The sequence below is a fragment of the Magallana gigas genome, chromosome 2 (assembly GCF_963853765.1).
Source record: "Magallana gigas chromosome 2, xbMagGiga1.1, whole genome shotgun sequence".
NCBI lineage: Eukaryota > Metazoa > Mollusca > Bivalvia > Ostreida > Ostreidae > Magallana > Magallana gigas.
Window position 1 is genome coordinate 16,045,321 of NC_088854.1, and position 20,940 is coordinate 16,066,260.

The window sequence follows — 20,940 nt, forward strand, 5'->3', positions numbered from 1 at the left end:
ATTCCATATCATCATTGGTATGCCATACTATCATTGACATCCCATGCTATCATTGGTATCCCATACTATCATGGAGATCCAATGCTATTGATATCCCATGATATCATTGATATCCCAATCTATCATTGACATTCCATACTATCATGGACATCCAATCCTATTATCAATAACCCATGATATCATTAATATCCATGCCATCATTGACATTCCTTACATCATCGATATCATATGCAGATGCTGTCATCAACATCCCATACTGTCATTGATATTCCACACTATCGATATCGTTGATATACCAGGCTATTATTGATCTCAGAGCATGTCTTGATTATTATGCCCCCCCCCCCCCTTCAAAGAAGAAATTTGGTATACAGATTAATCATGATAATATCTAGGTCAAGTTCGATTTTGGGTATGATTGAGCAATTTTTGACAGAGTTATGCCCCTTGGATGTATAAAAATTCCTATCATTTGCAGTTTCCGCTCATTTTCTTCACAGAGGATGAACATATTAAAATGAAATTTAGTATACAGGTTTATCATTATAATATCTAGGTCAAGTTTCATATTGGGTATGATCGAGCAATTTTTGACAGAGTTATGCCCCTTGGACGTATAAAAATTCCAATTATTTGCAGTTTCTGTTCATTTTCTTTGTAGGTGTTTCAATTATTTGCAGTTTCAATTCGGTTTCTTCACTGATGTTTCAAAAGGAGGGGGCATAAGTGTTTCATTAGCAGCTTATGTGAGGTCTTTATTCTTAACCTATGTTTTTGTCAATAGATGACCCCTGGGGAGTTTAAGTTTGCTCTACATGTGGAGATGGTGTTGAACAGGATCCCTCAGCCAGAGTACAGACAGCTGATGGTGGAGGCCCTGATGGTCCTCACTCTGCTGACAGAGAACGACAACAGTAAACTCTCCTTCTCCACTCTCATTTATGTGGACAAGATAGTCCAGACAGCCAATGCAATTTATCTCAAGGATCAGGTGAGTCTTGTCATTTGTTCAAAATTGAAAGGGCTAACTCTGCTTATGTAGGAAGTTTTCAGACAGGGGTCAAATAAACAAATTATTTTCAAAGATTTTAAAGATATGCTATTGTTATTTCATCCATTTTGAAACAAAAGAGAAAAAAATACAGATAACAAGTTATTGCAGGAATGTTAGGAGAAAAGAAAAGAAACATCAGAATTCATAGGTACATGTATTTCCATAGTAAGGTGGAAAATGCCACATAAAAATATTTAATCATGGGTAAAGCACCTAAATTAAAATAAAATATACAACATCATTTGAATTACCTTTTGAATCATTATCATCAGTATATGCACTGTTAATTTCCTTGTATCATCAAATTGTTTAAAAATTGATGGGTACAATTTTCAACTATTACAGAAAATCCCAAGTGATGTAATGGAGCATTCTAAGGGAGCGGCTGGAATCAGCCTCCATTTTTATGACACTGCACCAAGTGGTCGGTTTGGGACGATGTCCTACCTGTGTAGAGCTCTGGCCACCATCTTGCCCATCCCTGTAGACAAGGATGCTAACGTGGACTGTGCAGTATCCTAAGGCATTAAAGTGATATGGGATGTCCAAGTGTTCACCTTACCTTTTTTCTAGACTTTAAAGTGAATTCCTTCCCTGGAGTTTGAAGTTTTTTATTCCATTAAAACATGGAATATTAATATGTAATACAAACCACATGACACAAACCCATGCTTTAATTGTTGGAGTATTCTGAATATGACATTGTTATATTGTATGCAAATACAAGCATGATTATGTATTATAGTTATTGGTTATTATTAGACCATAAGAGTTTTTGGCTTGTATATGTGTACCAGGCAGATTGCCATTTATGAACAATGTACACCTCAATCCAAATAGGAATGTTCTGTAGAAACCTTGAATGTGAATAATTTTTAGCAATGTTATGAAGACTGTGATTTTTAATTGTAGTGCCATTACCTCACCTGCGTTAGTGTATGAATTTGCAATATATGTACTTTGTACTTGCAAGTTTGCATACAGGTGCATATTTGCTAATTTGCTTTCTAAAAAACTTTGAATATGCTAACCAATAACAGTGAAGAAGTTTTGACCATACTATACACAGGTAACTGTGGCTTTTATGCATTGTGTAAATCGAACATAAAGGTAGAACAGACCAGGTTTCTAACTGTTATTACTGAATAACTTTTTTATGAAACCATTTACAATTTAACTTATTTTTAAAGCATCTATAGCTAAAAAAACTTTTCTAAAGAAAACCATTCGTGACTGTGATGGAAAAGTCATGATTCTCATGTTACAGATACATTTTGTATGTATACATGTATAGTGTTGCTTTATGATGGAATAATACATAATAGTGTATTTCCATTTTTATTTTTTGTGATATTAAATCTGCTTTATATCAATAAAGGTTTGTTGATACAGTTTTAAGATGATGTACTTTCTGATTTTCAAAGTAACTCTTTTGTGCCTTTAGAAAACATTTAATTAGAAGATATAACTATAGCTTCTGTCATTTAAGCTACATATTGTAGACACAGTAAAATATAAGATATCAACTACTAGCATAAAGTTTAAGGTATGAAGATTATAATGCATAATAGTTCAATCATATCAAAGGTCAAGGTCACTAAAGCTCTGACTCGAGGATCATGTCTTTGAAAATTTGAAGTTCTTAAATCTACATTTTATAATTCTAAAGTTATAGGATCTGTTTTTTTCTCCAGATTCTGAAGGCTCCTTAATAAGATTAACACAAAAGTAAAAAAAATTACATCAGGAAAAAGACCTCTGTATATGTAAACTGTATTAATGGATAATCCATGTATAGCAAACCAATTTTTTTTTACAGGATAACAATTATGTAAGCTTGCTTCAATATCAACATCTGGATACTTTTCTTCACCAAAACAAACTCCAAACCACAGAAGTTACATGTAAGGCAGTTACATGTACCACTTTGGGTCAAACAGAAGCCTGGGAAGGGGTTTGTTAGTTTTGTAGAAAAAATTCTTCTAAATAAAGCAAAGGAAGTTAACCTTATGCGAACTTCTCACTAATGTTCAGAATAGAAACCTAATTAAGAAGCGGGGAGGACAACTTAAGAACATTAAAGGAATTAAATCCTTTCAAAGAAAACATAATGGTACATGTATTATGTTGGAAAGTACTGTTGGGAGAAAGTTCCATGAAATAAGACTGTATAATACACAATTTTTAAAAATTAGGTCTTGTTTTAAACTTGGATGTTCCATATATAAAATTTCAAAATTTGGCAAGATTTGTATGCTTTAATATGGTAAATTGATTGCTAAAATCAATTAAACAGCTGCAATGTGACTTTTAATTAAAAAAAAACTTAAATACAGCTTTGAATTTGTAAACCTTTACCTATACAACATTGTTCAGAATTGAAGATTTTTCAAAAAATCAACCAGAAAATGTAAAACATTTAAGAACTTTATTTTGTTCAACTGGTATAAAAACTTTGGTTGTCAGAATGTCTACATTGTAACTTGTATCATTAGAATACACTAAATACATGTATATAATTTACATGACATTGCCTTTAGTTATTTGTTCAAAGTAATCTTTACCTATTTGAAACCCATTTTTTCATCACTTTTGCATCATAATTAAATAATATCAACAGTTTTACTAATATACATGCACATTCATTTACTTCTGACATTCAAGAAAGACCATTAAGTAACTGCTTAAATTCTCAAAACTGTACACAAAATCTATTAATTTAACTTTCAAATGTTGATGTTAATAATTTTTTCCTTAAAAAATTCAGATGGTCAACCACTCAAAAAAAAATTTTAAAAAAATGATAACAGTATGATTGTCACAAACCGACAAAAAAGTTGAAACTTAATCAGCATCTGATCAAGATGTAAATGTTTGGTTTTAAGAAATTCAGAACAACTTGCAGCTGCTAAGGTAGAATGACCTGAATGAGTGAAGGTTTTCTGATTAATTATGATAATGAACTCTGATTGCACCAACTGATTGTAAAGGCACAAGCATTAACCACTATTAAATCTCATCCCGATCACAACTACTTAGTAAAAAATCTTTCAGGCACAAGATCAATGTTCATGGACAAATCATGTATAAACTTAAATAACATATATAAGAAAAAGTTCCAGCATTCAGAAAGATGTAAATATGAAATGATAGATTTCAGATGTTTAATATTTCCACATCCTGTTCAGCTCTGGGTTTCACTAATAAGAAGAATTCCTTGAGATTGTGTACGATGCCTCTATTAAATGGATTATAGAAGGCGCCTTTACCATCCATTAAATATCTATAACGCTTGAAATTAACTCGCTCATTAGCAGTGATGTTATACACAGCATGGAAAGTCTGCAAAAAAAATAAAAAGACAAAACATTATAAGGTAATTCATCATGTTATGGTGAATTCTGACAGTTACAGATAATTGTAATGTACCTTTTGATTGCTAGAACAATTGCCAATACTATACAATTGTTGACTGGGTATGAGGGCACATATCATTTGTTGGACCTCAAGACACAAAGGCCGAGGTCCAATAAACCATATTGCCCAAATCCCTGTCAGCAACTGTTTGTTTTACCCTTCACTACTGAAGCACGTTTTATTTTAAGTAGCAATTAGCCATTCAGGTTGCACATCCCTTAGGCTTTTTCCATTCCATCAAGATTTGACAAATATCAATAAGCTGTATGTAATGATCTAACAATTTTTTAATTTTTTTGGTTTGGCCGGCAGACCAGTCAACCTCAAATTAGTTAGACCAGTTAAATTAACAACAGACTAATATATGGTACAATTTTATAATGTTTTTCATTTCAATTGATTGAGTATTAAAGTCATTTCTTAATTACGTTTATATTGAGATGCTAAAAGTTTTCAATATCACATCCCAATTACACAACACAGTATAGGAGTTGTATTTCTATGTGTCTAAAGATGTAAATGCATCAATAAGTGTATTGGCAATTGCTTTTTCATAAAAAAAATTAGAGAGAGACATGTATTTTTTAAAATACACTACAAGAAATCTAATTTCCAGTTGACTTTTAATCATAAAAATATAAGAAGTATGGTAATATAATAAAACATTTTCCAAGTTAAGAAAAAGAAAACACAAAAGAAAAAGACAATTAATGGACATTGATTACTAACATCGTATATGCAAATAAAAGCTACAGATAATCTTAAAAAAATCTAAAACAAATTCTCATGCATAAAATAATTTCTTTCACATTTCATATTAAAAAATATATAAATAGGTATATATATAAAAAAATAAATATAATAAGCATGTAAAAACAACAATATTATGCAACTTTTTTACATTCCAAATAGAAGCGATGAATTTTGTTCTATATACATTTTCTTCAATTATTGATGTCTTATTGTTATATAGTTACTAAATGCATCAAAATCACATTTAATAAGGAAAACATCATGACAGTGCCGTTACATGAAATTCATGGCATGGAAAGTGTTCCTTACAATGGTACAACTATGCTATCAACCCTTTTTGACATGTTTTACATGGCCAGAATGAAGTACAATCTACTTTACACATTCTCTCAAAATTCAGACTATAAATTTTGAAAATTCAAAATGCTATGACACAATGTGTATGCATTGACGGACTATATGAAGAGATCTGTATGTAGCTACTATCTAGTACAACTAAATTTTCACAAAACTCAGAAATATGGAAGGGTTTATAATAAATATTAATTAGATCATGACAGATTCTCTTGAAAACTCATTAAAAAAATCATAAATGTCCATGAAGCATAAATATCAAACTTAATGCAGCAAGTCCTTAATCAGGAAGGCAATCTGGTGAAAATGTAGTCTCCATCTTCATTCCTTGGGAGAAGTTTAATGAAAAAGAAGTCCAAAAAGTTTCTCTTTGGTCCACCATTGAAAGGGTTGAAAAATTTTCCATCTTTATCCTTCATGTGAGCATACTTTTTGTATTTAAGCTGTTCATTGGTTGTTATATTCATCAAGATCCCAAAGACCTGAAAAAAAGAACACTTGGTCATGTGAGGGTCATGCGTTTGTGAAAGCAAAGTAGGAGGTTTTTCAGAAATTTGAATTTCAATTGACTCTCTGTGGAGGTCTGTTGGTCTCTGACTCACCAGGTATCCGCTCAGGTAAGTGGCCACTATCAGGTAGAACCCCATAAGGAACAGGAAGAAGATGTAAACAAAGTTCAGTTCCTCGTACAGAGTCAAGGCATAGTAACTAAAGAAGGTGCTTATATAGCCATTGATTGTGACGCAGAAGACGAATCCTACAAATGAGACTCTGAAAAAACAAAACCCACACAAATAATGATTACCGGTACTCATATCAAGGGTCTTCATTCGGCATTTCGCTGCAAAGTGAACAATCTCCTGATTTTAGAAAGAAAAAAAGTCTTGAGTTTTAGAGACATATGTTTTAAACTGAAATAGAAATTTTATGTTTTAGAGCGTGTAAATGATCACACCGTCATTCTTTTTCTTTACTTTCTTTGAACATCAGGAGATTGTTTTACAACAAGTACCACAATGTGATTGGTGTAATCATCCTACAGATCCAACCAATCACTCACAAGTTAGTGCACAGCTGTGATGCTTTATGAAGGCTCTTGACTGTAGCGGTCAGTTCTGGGCAGTCTTACCATGAGAATGGACACAGCTGTGACAGCGACTGTGGCCACAGCAGCCTCCACCGCTCCTATAACAACTATCCAGTCCCAGCCAAACTCAGAAAGAAGATGGTAGCAGAAAAAGTCCGTAAAAATTGCATTGGCAAACATGGTGAAAACAAACATGAAGAACCAGGGCCTACAACAGAAGAAACTGTCATCAAGCCTCGGTCATGCTCATGTGAAACGGGTACACTCAGATGTAACAAAGTTAAATTCCTCAGTTGGTGTTCAATCATGCATGTTATTCTGGTCAGATTAATATTTTAAACATCTTCACAATTAGTCATGCAAAACATTTACAATTAAATAAATATTAGCTATCAAAAAACATATCAATGAAAGATTTTAGAAAATGCAAAGCATAAATGATTTAAAATACTGGTAATGTGCAATGCAGTTAACAAAGTTTGTGCGTAATATTGAAATTAGTGTACACCCCATCATCACAAACCACAGCCAATATCATTTTGTATGATCCTCTCCCTAGGGACTAGGGATGATTGAGCAAATGAACACTGCAAGTGAAGCTTAATAAGTTGGAGGTTGACCTTTAATGCTACCTTGTATTTTCCAGATGTAGTTTACACATGTTCGTTATTGATGCACTCACAGAGCATGATGTTAAGAATTCAAACAGATTAAAATATGGTGTCCCATATTACATGAGAATAGTGAAGTTAATTGAACAGAGCTGACTTTGGACCATGGCTCAAGAACATTTGTACACTCATTAGCAGCTCTAACAAATGATTGAAAAACAACCCGAGATTTCCATCCAATCATCACAACAAATACAGAGGATACAAAATGTTCTACACAAACAAAATGAAAAGGAGTGGTTCCAAACACTGCTAAAATACCATGCAGATAATCTAAAGATGAAATGGAAGATAGATGGAGGATGATAGATCTTTATGAAGGGAGATAACTTTGACCATGATCAATGAGAGACCCACATGCAACATCACAGCCTTGTACCAACAATTTCTATATTTCTCATATGAATTCCATTTATTCATGTCTGTTTCTGATTAGGATTAGATATACTTGTATCATGTACACATACTGAATACTTCTCATGCAACTAACAACATATATATATGTAACATTGTATTTATATAAAAGGATGGTTATATACAAGCAGGCATAAAGCATTTTTAAATTTGGTAAATATGAAATTTATATTTCACTTTTACTAAAATAAATTCATTACTTTATCTAATTCTCTCAATTTTAAATCTTAATAGTCATATACATACAACTTCATATTATTAAGAGAAAATAATTTCATTTTTTAAAGAAAAAAACCCATCTTTTTGATGCGTACTTTAACTGTGTTTTGCTTGCATTTCTTTAGTTTAACACAATTCTATAATTGCCAATGAAAATGATTGTGATAACTCATAGATACCATTATGTCTATTTGCTATATGCATGACATCAAAAAGCTTTTATATAACAAAATACCTACAAGCATACACATGTACACATATAATATATATATACCGGTAATCATTTAAAGCCAAGGAGTTCCTTACCGGTTATAGTAGCCTACACAGTTGTATATATACGGACAGTGGTGATCAAAGACTTTGACACAGCGGTTACAAATTCGACAGTGTTTGGAGCGCAGTGGTTTGACCGTGCGACAGGTGTGACAGAGACGACTCAAGGGGTTTTCCCCCTGCTTCCAATCATCAAAATGTGCTACCTGTAAAATAAAATAATAAAGTAAGAACCTCCTGCATTTTTAGAACTTTTGTTAAACAGTTCAAAACAGAGAAATACAGATTAACTGTAACTGATGATTATTTATGATGCTATATTTACAAGAAGAAAGTTGGTTAAGGGAAGATAACTCATTCTAAAAATAATTTGGGCATAGTAGTAATAGTCCGTTACGTATTGCTAAATGTTCGATGCAGGTAAGTATAGATATTTAAATAAACACTTTGTTTACAAAAAAAATTCAATCAAAATTCTGTACAACTTCCGATAAATCAGTATAAAAATTCTCTCGTTTCCATTTAGATTACAAGTCAGATTACCGGTACTATTTTATGGTTATTTCTAGTTTTGAAATACAAAACTTGCATAAAATAATGTGTTAAATATGTGCAAAAAAAAGTCTGTAACTCACTTGTTTTATTGCTAAATCATATTCTGGGATGTTTCTTGGAAGAAAACCTGGATCAGTGGTACTAGCATGGAACAAACAAAACCACATTATAATATTAACGAAGAAGAACACTATGTGGACCAACTGGAGCTCATTCCAAGTATATGGCAAACACTGCAAAAGAAGAAGGATAATCATTAGCTGAGTGGCAAGGTAGTGAGTCGTTACAGCTCTTTGTTTACAATGAATAATTCTCAAGATGAAGCACACTTTTCATTTTTTTTAAATTTTGAACACTAGCTGACACATAAACATCATATAAGATTAAAGTAACTGAATCTTCCTCACCTTCACAATATACATTGGATATCCCCAGCATATGACATTGATCATGAAGAACAAAATGGCAGCTTTGCTATTTCCTGGAGGTCCAAATGCAATTGTGCTGTAAGAGAATGACAAAACTTAGAAAACCAACAACTGAATTTCAGAATCTTATATAAGTTTAACGCATAACATTTACACATAATATAATCATATTTTAAGTTTGATTGAATTTGACTGTAATTGACAAATTAGGAACATAGCAAAGTGGATAATACATACTAAAAATCTATTTTGGGTAATATACTGTTTTTCTTCTTGAGCTGCCTCTGGAGATAGTCACACACTTCTTCGTGTTTTCTGCCATTTGCCAACATCAGTGGAGTCTTCCCATTTCTATCTGCAATTTCTATTTCCACTCCATCCTTCAACAGTAGCAGTAATAAAAATGAAACACAAGGTCAACAAGACAAAAGCTGTAAATGTGACAGCAAACAGGTTTCCTTTTGTGTGAACAGTATCCATAATCCATTTGTCAACCCTGAATTGGTAAATCCAATCTATCCAAAAAATGAGTACAGTACTATACAGCAAAACTCGGTTATAACGAAGTCACTGGGACTTAGGAAATTACTTCGTTATATCCGTAATTCGTTATAACCGTATAAGAAATTTATTAAATTTACATAGCTGGGGATCCAAGATGACTTCGCTATATCCGTAAATTCGCAATATCCGTGTTCGTACTAAACGAGTTTTGCTGTATATATGCAATACTTTGCCCCAAAAAAGACGAAGTTCTACAGCTGGTATTTTTGGCATAAATTATCAAAAAATCAAATTCAAAATTCCAAGTAATATGCACATCTCTGATATATGTTCATATCTACTAAACAAAAGCTTCCTATCTTGAAAATGAGGAGTTATCTGTACAATAGTGGTATTCTTTAGCCAGCTGCCCACCCACCATTTCAATAAACGGGTTTTTCCTTCCGGTTAATAAAACTAGACATAAATCATTACATTCTGTAATTATTTTAGATTGTCTTAGAACTTTGAAGAGTCACTTGTTCATGGTTTTTCTTTGAATTTTTTTTCAGCAACAGGAAACACAAACCTATATAATATTTATGCTCACACTTACTTAAAGATTAAATACCCATAACTACATATAAACTGCACATGAATATTCACTTTGAGATTCTGTAACCATACTATTTTGATTAACAGACAGCTCTTAAGGGTTAATCAATTATTTTTTGATTATTTTGCTACATGTACAGTCATGTACCTGCTCACAAAGTTCTTGTACTGCTAGTAATGTTCCATTGATGCAGGCTAAATGAAGTGGTGTCTGTCCAAAATTGTCCCTCTGACGTGGATTGAAACCAGAGTATATGAGAAGCCTCATAAGCTCTGAGTGACCTAAATATAGTGATTATACATACATTAATGAGTAAAATATTTCCACTAGTGATTCCTCTGACATTGACGATTTCATGATTGGACCAAACTAAACATTCAGATTCAGAGAAGATTTAGCATTTCAAGATATTTTAAACACTGTAGGCATTTCTGTTGGCTAACAGTGATACATTTATTCTTTGTTCCGGTAATAGTAAATCATAGATTTCAGTGAATAATAAAACTGGTGATTCATATAACCCATACCTTTGAAGGATGCCCAGTGTAATGCATTGTCCCCATCTTTGTCCACCATTTGTAAACGTGACCCTTTGCCCATTAAGTACCCTGCCATCATCGTGTGCCCATATTGACATGCCACTATTAATGGAGTACATCCCTTTAGATCAGTTGTGTCAATATTCACACCATACTGAAGCAAAATGTCCACTATGTTGATGTGACCATTCACACAAGCCCAGTGAATGGGATGGGCACCTAGTTCATTGTTACTTGGTTGATCTATTGGACCTTTGCTGTCCATAATGAACCTTAGAATTGTCATGTGACCCCCCAAACATGCCCAATGAGCAGGAGTATGTCCTTTCTCATCCCGCATATTGAATACTTCAGGCCCATCCTCTGCTATGGTCTGCACAGGAACTAGGAGTCTGGAATCACAATTTGAAATTAAGAATGACAGTTTCATGCAAAATGGGGTCATCTTTACAAGATGCAGAGTGGTATGTTAAAAGATTTCCCCAACATATTTTGCACATGTAACTTTAATACAATGTGAACTTCTTTAAACTGCCCACTTAAGTGTCCTATTCATACAACAATGCAATAAGAATAACTTGCCTTTTAATGTAAAATAGAATTAACAACAATCAACAGTGTATGATATGCTCTGTAATCAACGAAGAATTTCAAACATTGTATTTGACAATTAAAACTAAAAATTTCATGAATAATTTGTTTACAATTGTTTTCCCTTCTTGAACAAGTTAAAAAGAGATTATGGGGCATTTTTTTTTTTTTAATTTTTTTTTTATGGGGAAGAATGACACATCCTATATATGGTAACAAACATTCTGAAAGAATTCCATGAGCAATACCATTGATCAACTGGATCCTTATTTATTTCAATAGCGGTGTTCTACATGCCATATATTCATTTTTCAAGAAAATTTTGAATAGAAAAAGGATGATAAAAATCCTTTTAACTTTGGAGGCTTTTATATTTTAAAAAAAATGGAGGAGCCTGTCAGAATGCAGGAAAGGTGTGATATTTTGAAACATAGATTTGAAATATTACTTCATTAAATGTTTCTACAAAAACATTATGAAGAAGGAAATTTTTAAAGCTCTCACTGTTTTTACTTTTTAGTATATCCTCATTAAAACCCCCAGAAGTTATTCATTAATACTTAAAGAATTGTGTATATAAAATGAAACAAAATAACCTAGTAAAAAAAAAAATCATAAATCCATGTACATCAAATGCCCCCGAGTTGAGATTAAAGTGATTTTGTGCCTGCACACATTTATACTTTACATGATGCATTACATTAAATGCAGCAGGAAGTTTAACCATCTTAACCATATTTCCTATCTTTAAAAGGTTTATCAACCAGATCTTTTTCTCAATTCCTATTTAAAAATTCTCATGCTCTGTGTTATTTCCTTATTCAAAATAGGATTTTCTCTTGAATTAAAATACAACGTTCCTAACGTATGGCATTATTTTTTTGTAATAAATGTTGCATAAATTTGTTGTAACAATCTGTTGCAAAAAAAGTCATTTGAAGTTTTGTCATTATGATTATATTAACTGCAAATTTTCTTAGCAAAAATCACAACTGTTGGGAATACATATCAAAAAACAGTTCTCTTAAAATGAAGAACTAGTAGAAGCACAAATTTAATTGACTCGAGGTCTCTGCTGGGTTAAAATTTGGACATAGCAACGGTATAAACATTATAAAAACAAACTCATTTGTAAAACTTAATCAAACAATCACAAATATGTTTAAATGAAAAATTGAAAATAGTTTATATTATATAATAAACGAACTTCAAAAAAATATTTTTAGCATAAATGAATTTAAAGAACAGGATATATAAACATTTTTCAAAATAAAATGAAACCCTAAGCTCACAAGACAAGCAAGACGAGGTCTAATTTCAATGCTTTCACCTACCCCGATTTCACTGCAGCAAAAATAGGATGGTCTTTACTGGAATTTGCATTATCTCCCCCACAACAAGCCCCATCTGGAACATGATTGTGAGTATTTTTCTCCGAATTTTTACCTCCTAGCCCAAGCAAATCCATGCCTGACATGTTATACGGCAAAATAATTGAGATCGATATCAGAAACACATAAAACGAAAACAATCTTCCTAATGCTGATATGATATCATTAAAGTCTCTTATTTCAGATTTACATAAGGTTATATTTTCTAAATGAAAAAATAAAAAAAAAGTAAAAAACAATTTCTATAACATAAATTGTTTCCCTTTTTTTAGTTCGTTTTTTCATATGTTAATCTTTTATAATTAATCCAATTTGCGCATGCGCGAACTAAATAATGGCGGCTGCAATGGATGTCGATGACAGTGGTGCTGACGGTGATCTCGAAGTTCCTACCGGATCTGGTGAAAAGGGTGGAAAGAAAAGATTTGAAGTCAAAAAAGTGTGTTTCAGAAAAATAATTGAATATTATTTAATTTAGGTTTTACAAAAAACTGAGAAGAAGTTCCTTTTCTTTGTCAAATTCTAAATTTACCTATGACACTGCGTAGCCTAGATATGTCTAGAAGTATGACTGTGTTTAGACTATTGTAAAGTCTTGTGTATAGTACACACCTGTGTATAATACACACTCTCAATTTGTGTTCAATGCTGAAAACCGACTGTTCCTATGTATGAAAACCCACCCCAAAACGAAGTCATTTTCCATCGAATTTTATTTTTTTTAAATCACCAGTGTTTATGGTTGATAATGTATTCCAAACGCTTTCAATAATGTGTAAATTGAGTAACCGTTTATCCGAGTGCAGATTGTTTGGTTACACAAGACTGATAAGTTTGATATTTGTAAAAGAGCGAATAAAATTTATTGTCTTCAAATTTCACAAACGAAAATTAAACTAATCGTGGCAAACTCAGTCTACATTAAGACGTCATGTTTCAGACGTTAAACATCTTACGTCAAAAATAGCCAAGGAAATGTATTTGATATTTCCAAGAAATTTCTTCTGTCTTCTTTCAATTTAAGATATCGATGAACTGAACATTTTGCTTCTTCAATCATTTATTTCCAAAAGATAGATACTTTTGTGTCAGTGGGGTTTTTTTATTTTCCATCAACTAATTTGACAAGACACATGTGAAACTAATCATATTTCTTGATCAAAGCATTGTTGATACTTATCTGGTTTTCATAGTCTATTTTTTTTACTTCAAATTACTTACAAATGAACAAACTATGGAAAGTTTGTAATTGTGTTTTGGTGTATGAATGAATCATGTTTGGAATACTCATAAGAAGATTACAAATGCATTACATACCAGTCAAGAATTGTTAAATCAAAGACAATTATAAAATTTCATTAATGACAAGGTGTACTATTGTGTACATCTCAACAGATTTGATTTATACTAAGTATGAAGTTCTATAATATGTAGTTATACTTTATTTCCCAGTATTTCCCGGGAAATACCAGTATTTCCCAACGTCCTGGGAATTATGAGTATTCCCGCTTTTTTGAAAACCCTGGTTTTGGTTTAGTTTACACTCATACAACTTGCATAACACAAGATATAGTCAGTCATACTCCTGCGGTATCCAGGATCACAGCCTTAAATCACTGAAGTACTGAAAGTGGGGCTCTTTGGTGTGTCTTTATGCATATTGTGTAGTAAAGACTGAAAATCTCTCTTTCTCTCTCTCGTGCTTTTAATGTTGGCAAAGCGTCAGAGAGCGACCAAATTTTGTAAACAGCTATAAACAAAAATATGTCTGTCTTACTCTAGTAGAAAAAAGTTCAACAGTTGCGGCCTTGAATTTTGCAACAAGCGTTATATAATCAGTCCTCATTTCTTCAACGCGCAGCAAAGTAGTTCATGGAAATTCATGCACATTGTATGTGTCCAAAATGCACTGTCTTGTTTTTAAAACACAATATTATTGGTTAATAAGAAAACTAAAAAAGATAGACCATTCTCTCGAAATGAAAAAAAAAGAAAGAAATGAAATGCCAACACTTTTGACAAAACGTGGCTCTTTGTGTAACTATTTGGTATAGTGGAAGTTTTTACTTTGACGCTGTTTGGTTTTTTGTTTACTTTTGAAGTTGTACTATTTATAGTAACATTGGCGATTTGCCTGCCTACAGACAGGACTCTGCTTTCAGCAGAGCCTGGCTAAAAATGGGGTAAAAATTGTTCCTACATGTATGTATAATACACACACCCCCACTTTTGATCAAATTTTGGCTAAAATATGTGCCTGTTATACATGAGACTTTACAGTGGTTTGGAAAGCATCATGATACATGTATGAGTAATAGGAATTTTTTAAATGTCAGATAAGAGAGTGATGGTTTAATAACTATAAATTTGTTTCTTTACAGTGGAATGCTGTTGCTTTGTGGGCTTGGGGTAAGTAAATAATTTGGTGGTAGTTCAATAGTTCATCTTTGGGACCACCTTCTAAATATAATAATTGTGTTTGCTATGAACTTTTAAAGCTTTGGTTCTCGTGGGTTTTTTTCATTTTAACATTCAAACCTTTCAACTTGTACAAAGTACCATTAATATTTAAAAAAAAATACTTCCAAAAACATTCTGAAAAGATCTGTCATGACTTTCAACTAGTTTTTCATTAACATTTAGGGAATTTGCAAATAAACATAGTTTTAAATGTTCATGGGATTTCTGTTTAAGTTGATAATGTGTATGGTAAATCTTAATTCAAATTAAAGGGTTGATCTATTTATTGTTAAAGAAAATAATCTATTGCCCTACCAAGAATCAAAATCACTTTTATAGAATACAATTTATTCATTCTACGTAAACAAACATTGTTAATAAAGTATCAATGTACAGTGCAAAAACTGAATTTAGGATAAGATAGTCCTGATATTATTGTATCAATAGTCAATATGATACAAAGAGCATGCCATAAACATAGGGCAAAATGGTGTAGTAGCCTCTCTAAGATGCAAGCGCCATAGAACCTGTGCCTTACACACATTGCTGTAAATTGGAATATTTAAGAAATGAACTCAATGTCTACCCAAGTTATACGAGTATAACCTGGGTTGGGGCAATTTACGCTTTATAATCCGCAAAGCGGATTATAAAAAAAGCGTAAATTGCTCCAACCCAGGTTATACTCGTATAACTTGGGTAGATATTGAGTTCATTCCATATAATTTAATTTTCTGTAATTTGCTGTACAAATTGAGTCCGTTTACTTTTAAAAATGATATTAATCTGTTCAAAATTCAAACGTTACGTCAAGCGGATTAGTACGTTTTTGACTTTAGTGCATTGTGACGTGCAAACCAGGTTATACAAATTTAACTTAATTTTTCTATCCAATCAAATGCCGCGTTACAACCAGAATTAAATTATATATAAATATATACATGCTACTGTGTTTTTTCATTGAATTCTGTGATCTTTTAACATTACTCTAAATGCAACAACGTTCCTCTCCTCTCTATAGATGTGGAAGGAGTCCCAGCACTGAGATGCTGCAGACGTCAAGTATATTACCATTATTCCACTACATTACTCAAAGGGATTTTAAGTTCCATATTCAGAAATAATATACCTAGTATAGCCACACAACACATATCATGCTGTGATGATGATTGGTAGAGACAACATATTTCTGTCACAGGCTAATGAGGGTAGTTGTCTCCCATAACCAAACATCCACTAGAATCAATTTTTTATTTGTTTGTGATATTGTAGATATAGTGGTTGACAACTGTGCTATCTGCAGAAATCACATCATGGACCTTTGTATAGAATGCCAAGCCAACCAAGCCTCAGCTACAAGTGAAGAATGCACAGTGGCTTGGGGAGTGTGCAATGTAAGAAAGTTATAACATTTTCAAAATGTTTGGTACACAAATAGTGTTTGTCTGAAAAAAAAACATTTAGCTATTCAGTTACTGAAGAAGTCTGCAAGTGACCGGTCATGTTTTAGTTTGTAATCTTTTTTGTTTTACTTATTTCATTCATTACTCATCTGAGTTGACTCCTCCTTGTCTGAGTATAAATACATGTACATATATTTAATACTGTATATTTTGTGTAAACATGTATTTAACGAGGCCGAGTACAGAACGAGTACGCACGCTTTCGCGCAGCGTTTCATTTGTATTGTGACGTCATCTTTTTGCTTGTTTGACGCCATGGCGTGATAGTTTTATCTGCAGATATTCAGCGAAATTTGTTGAAAATGGCTCGTTTAATGCGTAAAATTAATGTTATATTGTGGAATAAACATAACTGTTTCGAAGTATAAGCTATATTTGGGCTCGGGTCGAAAAAGTGAAGAGGGTTCAGCAGGCCAAACCCTCTGTCACGTTTTCTTAACCCGCCTAAATATAGCTTAATTCATATATTTCAAAACAGTAACCATGTATTTTATATTAATGACCCTTAATATGTGATGTTATATATTTTTTTATTACTTAAATATGTCTGAAGGCTTTAATTATACTATAAAGATCACCTTTTCCGCCTTTGTCAAATAAAAAATAGCCATTATCTGACAAATCTGGGAAATTGGGCATACAAAAATCAACTTTGATAAGACCCTGGAACAAACCAGGAGGTAAAAGGTTTTTTTTATTTGACCGTTTGATGCCTTTTAGCAATAACTTTAATATGTTGAACAGAAAAAGAAATCCCTAGGGCAGAAGTTTAAAAAAATGTGCAAAATTGATACATTTCAAGCGAAATCCCATAGGGTCCTATGTTAAAGATTAACAAACTTTGAGATGACCCCCTAAACAAACGGTGTGGTAAATGTCTTATTTTTTAATCTTAAAACAATAATTATATCAGTAGAAATTCAGGTAAAAAATTTCATTAAAAAATCTAGGGCAGAACTAATTAGACCCGGCCTCGTTAAATCCAGAGATTATGATATTAGTACTGTAGAAAGGATTCTAGTCTTGTACATGACATTTACAAGTCCTGGTTATTGTCTTGGCATCAGTATGTGGTGTATGGAACTTCTACAAATGTACAGACATATATTTCATGTGCTTGCGCTACAATTATTTGGCAAGTTTGGATTGATTTTTTTCTTCATTACAGCATGCATTCCATTTTCACTGTATATCACGATGGCTGAAAACTCGACAAGTATGTCCCTTGGATAACAGAGAATGGGAGTTCCAAAAGTAAGTATAATATGTGATGTGTTCTCTATGCAGCATACTCTGCAGACTTTAGTAGACTACTGTGAATATCATATGCTTTAGGCAATGTATGTTGGCTAATATTATAAACAAAGTATTAAACTTCCATTTCATGTATATGTTAATAAAAAAAAGGATATAGTGAACATCTAAACAAAAAAGAAAATGTCTTTTCTGGATCTATTTAACTTATTTTTTCAGATAGTTAGTAAATGTTGAATGATTTATACTGGTATTATGTCAACTTCTTAAAATATTCTTAATGCATGTACTTTAAAGTAATAATAATTTTTATAAACACTTTAATATTTATAAACATTATACAGTAATGAAAATAGATTTGTGATCAGAAGCTTAAATATTTACCCAAGGAGCATGTCAAGTCAATACATTTACATGCTGGTTCCTTTGTCAAAACACACAGGCAATTTATATAGATGTTGTTTGAATTGAATATTGAAACAAACAATACAAATTATTGCTCGTTAAATAGACAAAGTAGTTGTGACTAAATTTGATGTAATGTATTTTATTCATCTATTTAGAGAATAGATTTTATTAGACAGTTTATGTAATGAACAATTAATTAGAATGATTTGATTAGTGAATATTTACATTTTCAACTGTCTTTGTCTGTGATAACATTACAAATTAATTTTGAGCCCTAAACCCAATAACTTCATAAAACATGAGTGACACAAAATATGCGTGTCTTATAGCATATCGAAAAACGGCATTGGCTGCACCACGTAGTAATACATAGCATGTGCTACATAAAAAATAGTGGTTTTAAAATAATGTTGTTTTAAAGTGTACAAATTGGAAATATGTAAATATAAGTAATAAGAAATCATTCTTTGAATATTATGAGGTGATCATTTCGGTCTGAGCATGATCAAATCTATCATAAAGCCCTTTTGGCTTTATTGGATTTGACCACGCCCCGACTCAAAGAATGATTCCTTATTCCTTAAATAAATTGAAATTGCCAAATGATACTAATGCATTTTTATACCCATGTAGATGTAAATCATCTTTGAGTTAAACATAAATATCTATTTCTTTACAGGTATGGACACTAAAAGTTGGTCTTTGTAAAATGCAAAGGACAGAAAGTGAACAATAGCTGTTGTTAATAATAATTGAAAAATAAGTACGTTTTGCCATACAGGTTACAAAATGTCTAGGTGACCAAGATTTGGAGGGGGAAAAAAATAAAGACCTACTTCATCAGAAAGAAAGGGCAAAATAATTAAATTTCTTGATATTTTCAGAATTTTTTTTGAGTATATGTTTGAATACATGAAATTTGAAATAGATGGACTGCTGATGACAGTTCTTGACATTTTTCTGTTTCTGCTATTTATGTGAAACAGACTTTTTGAATTAGCCTGCACATGTATCTATGATAATGTTTATTGTAAAGAATTTTAATACATGCCATTTTAAAATAAACTTACATAAACGTTATTTCATTTAAAAGTCTAAATGTTTTATTTTTTTTTATCCATAGAGAAATAAGGAGTCTATTGTTTTTGGAAATACTTGTTTTTGTTATATGTTAAGGATTTTAGATTGTCATAAACATTTATACTTTTGCATTACATGGGTGACAACAAAATTGGTATTTTGTCTACAAACTTCAGAAATACTGCTTTTGTTTATTGGAAAAGTCCAATGTGGGCACCTGCAATTAAGCTAATCTATGTATCTTATTATATTTGATTTATGTCCTGCAATAATGAGCATACAGATGTATTAATGTAAAATCCATGGTAAAATTAAAAATGTTTAGCACTGTCTGAAGATGAAATTATTCGCACATTTTCATATTTAAAAAAAAAGTTTTTTCCTCTACTGTACACTAATTTTAAATGTAAGAGAGATGATATTTCTTAAAGTTTAAAAAATAAATTAACTCACAAATACCATATAATTTTAAACTATCCATGCATATAAAGTACACAATTTTCTTTCCAAATTTCAAACGTTTTGAAAGAAAAGGCAATTCCCTCACCAGGGACAATTATCCATTATTTTCTTTCTTCAATATAGTGGGAAAATCCATAACTTTGATTTTGCAGTGGCTGTAATTTATTATAAACTTGAAGCTATCCTATAAAAAAGAATAGTGTGCTCTGATTATACGTTGTTATTCATTTGAAAAAAAAGTCCTTGGACCTGGAAATTGAGCTGCAAGTTCAATTGAGTTTTACTGATGACAGTTTGTTTGTTATTCATCCGTCTCTGTAAAAACGACAGGTGTAGGTTTCCAGAGTAAGCAGCATAGCGTTTTATGCCAAAAGTTTTTACAAATTATACTGTGCTTAATTTCACAATTTAGGTATGGATTGGTCTAGCCTCCATCTTAAAGAACTTTTATTTAAATGTTTTCCTTAAGGAATGATTTCAATATTTATTTGTTTTATACGATATAAAATGGTTTGGGGCAGTTTACGCTTTATAAACCGCAAAGCGGTAAACTGTTTCAAACCATATCGTATAAAACTAATAAATATTGAATTCATTGCATATAATTTAATTTTTTTACTCGTCTTTGTAGATAAAAACGGTCATTTGACCTTTAAAATGACGTAAAATTGTACAGAATTCAAACGAAACGGGTTACAACCAGAATTAACTTTTTTTAGTTTAACTATTGATTAATTAAAATGGAGACAAGACCAACAAAGTGTTAAAATTTGTGATTTTCATTAAAACATTTAATTTCATTGATCATCAAACTATGAAATTTATTCCTTGATTTAAGGAATGAATTCAATACTGTTCCAAACCATTTTATATCGTATAAAACTAATAAATATTGAATTCATTCGTTATAATTTAATTTATGTGCTATCAATTGTGGTAAAAAACGGTCATTTGATCTATAAAATGAC

At 31.8% G+C, this 20,940-nt stretch overlaps 3 protein-coding genes across 17 annotated transcripts in view; 2 read left to right on the forward strand and 1 right to left on the reverse strand.

Moving 5' to 3' along the window:
• Window positions 1–2,452, forward strand: part of LOC105343626 (probable phosphorylase b kinase regulatory subunit alpha) — a 34,374-nt gene extending 31,922 nt beyond the window's left edge. For all 13 annotated transcript variants that reach the window (XM_011451052.4, XM_011451057.4, XM_011451048.4 and 10 more), the window contains 2 exons: window positions 785–991; window positions 1,400–2,452. In XM_011451052.4, the coding sequence (XP_011449354.3) occupies window positions 785–991; window positions 1,400–1,576 (384 nt within the window). In that variant the 3' untranslated portion in view covers window positions 1,577–2,452. The remainder of the gene's footprint in view (window positions 1–784; window positions 992–1,399) is intronic.
• A 1,016-nt stretch (window positions 2,453–3,468) lies between these two features.
• On the reverse strand, window positions 3,469–12,954 carry LOC105343625 (uncharacterized). Of its 3 annotated transcripts, XR_004599692.2 has the most exons (10): window positions 12,789–12,954; window positions 10,852–11,255; window positions 10,472–10,605; window positions 9,463–9,605; window positions 9,205–9,301; window positions 8,878–9,030; window positions 8,276–8,448; window positions 6,708–6,873; window positions 6,181–6,349; window positions 5,919–6,060 (listed from the first exon to the last, which is right to left on the reverse strand). XR_004599692.2 is itself a non-coding variant. In XM_011451045.4 (9 exons), the coding sequence occupies exons 1-9, from the start codon at window positions 12,929–12,931 to the stop codon at window positions 4,211–4,213; spliced, it is 1,599 nt and encodes a 532-aa protein (XP_011449347.2). In that variant the 5' UTR covers window positions 12,932–12,954; the 3' UTR covers window positions 3,469–4,210. The 3 variants fall into 3 exon arrangements, 2 of the variants coding, with proteins under 2 accessions (XP_011449347.2, XP_011449346.2); XM_011451045.4 differs by lacking the exons at window positions 5,919–6,060; window positions 6,181–6,349 and adding an exon at window positions 3,469–4,396; XM_011451044.4 differs by lacking the exon at window positions 6,708–6,873 and having other exon boundaries at window positions 4,406–6,060.
• Window positions 12,955–13,148: 194 nt separating this feature from the next.
• Window positions 13,149–19,237, forward strand: LOC105317988 (E3 ubiquitin-protein ligase RBX1). Its single transcript, XM_034461623.2, has 5 exons — window positions 13,149–13,284; window positions 15,227–15,254; window positions 16,578–16,699; window positions 17,937–18,022; window positions 19,110–19,237. Exons 1-5 carry the CDS (start codon window positions 13,180–13,182, stop codon window positions 19,120–19,122), a joined length of 354 nt encoding a protein of 117 aa, XP_034317514.1. The 5' UTR covers window positions 13,149–13,179; the 3' UTR covers window positions 19,123–19,237.
• The last annotated feature ends 1,703 nt before the right edge of the window (window positions 19,238–20,940 follow it).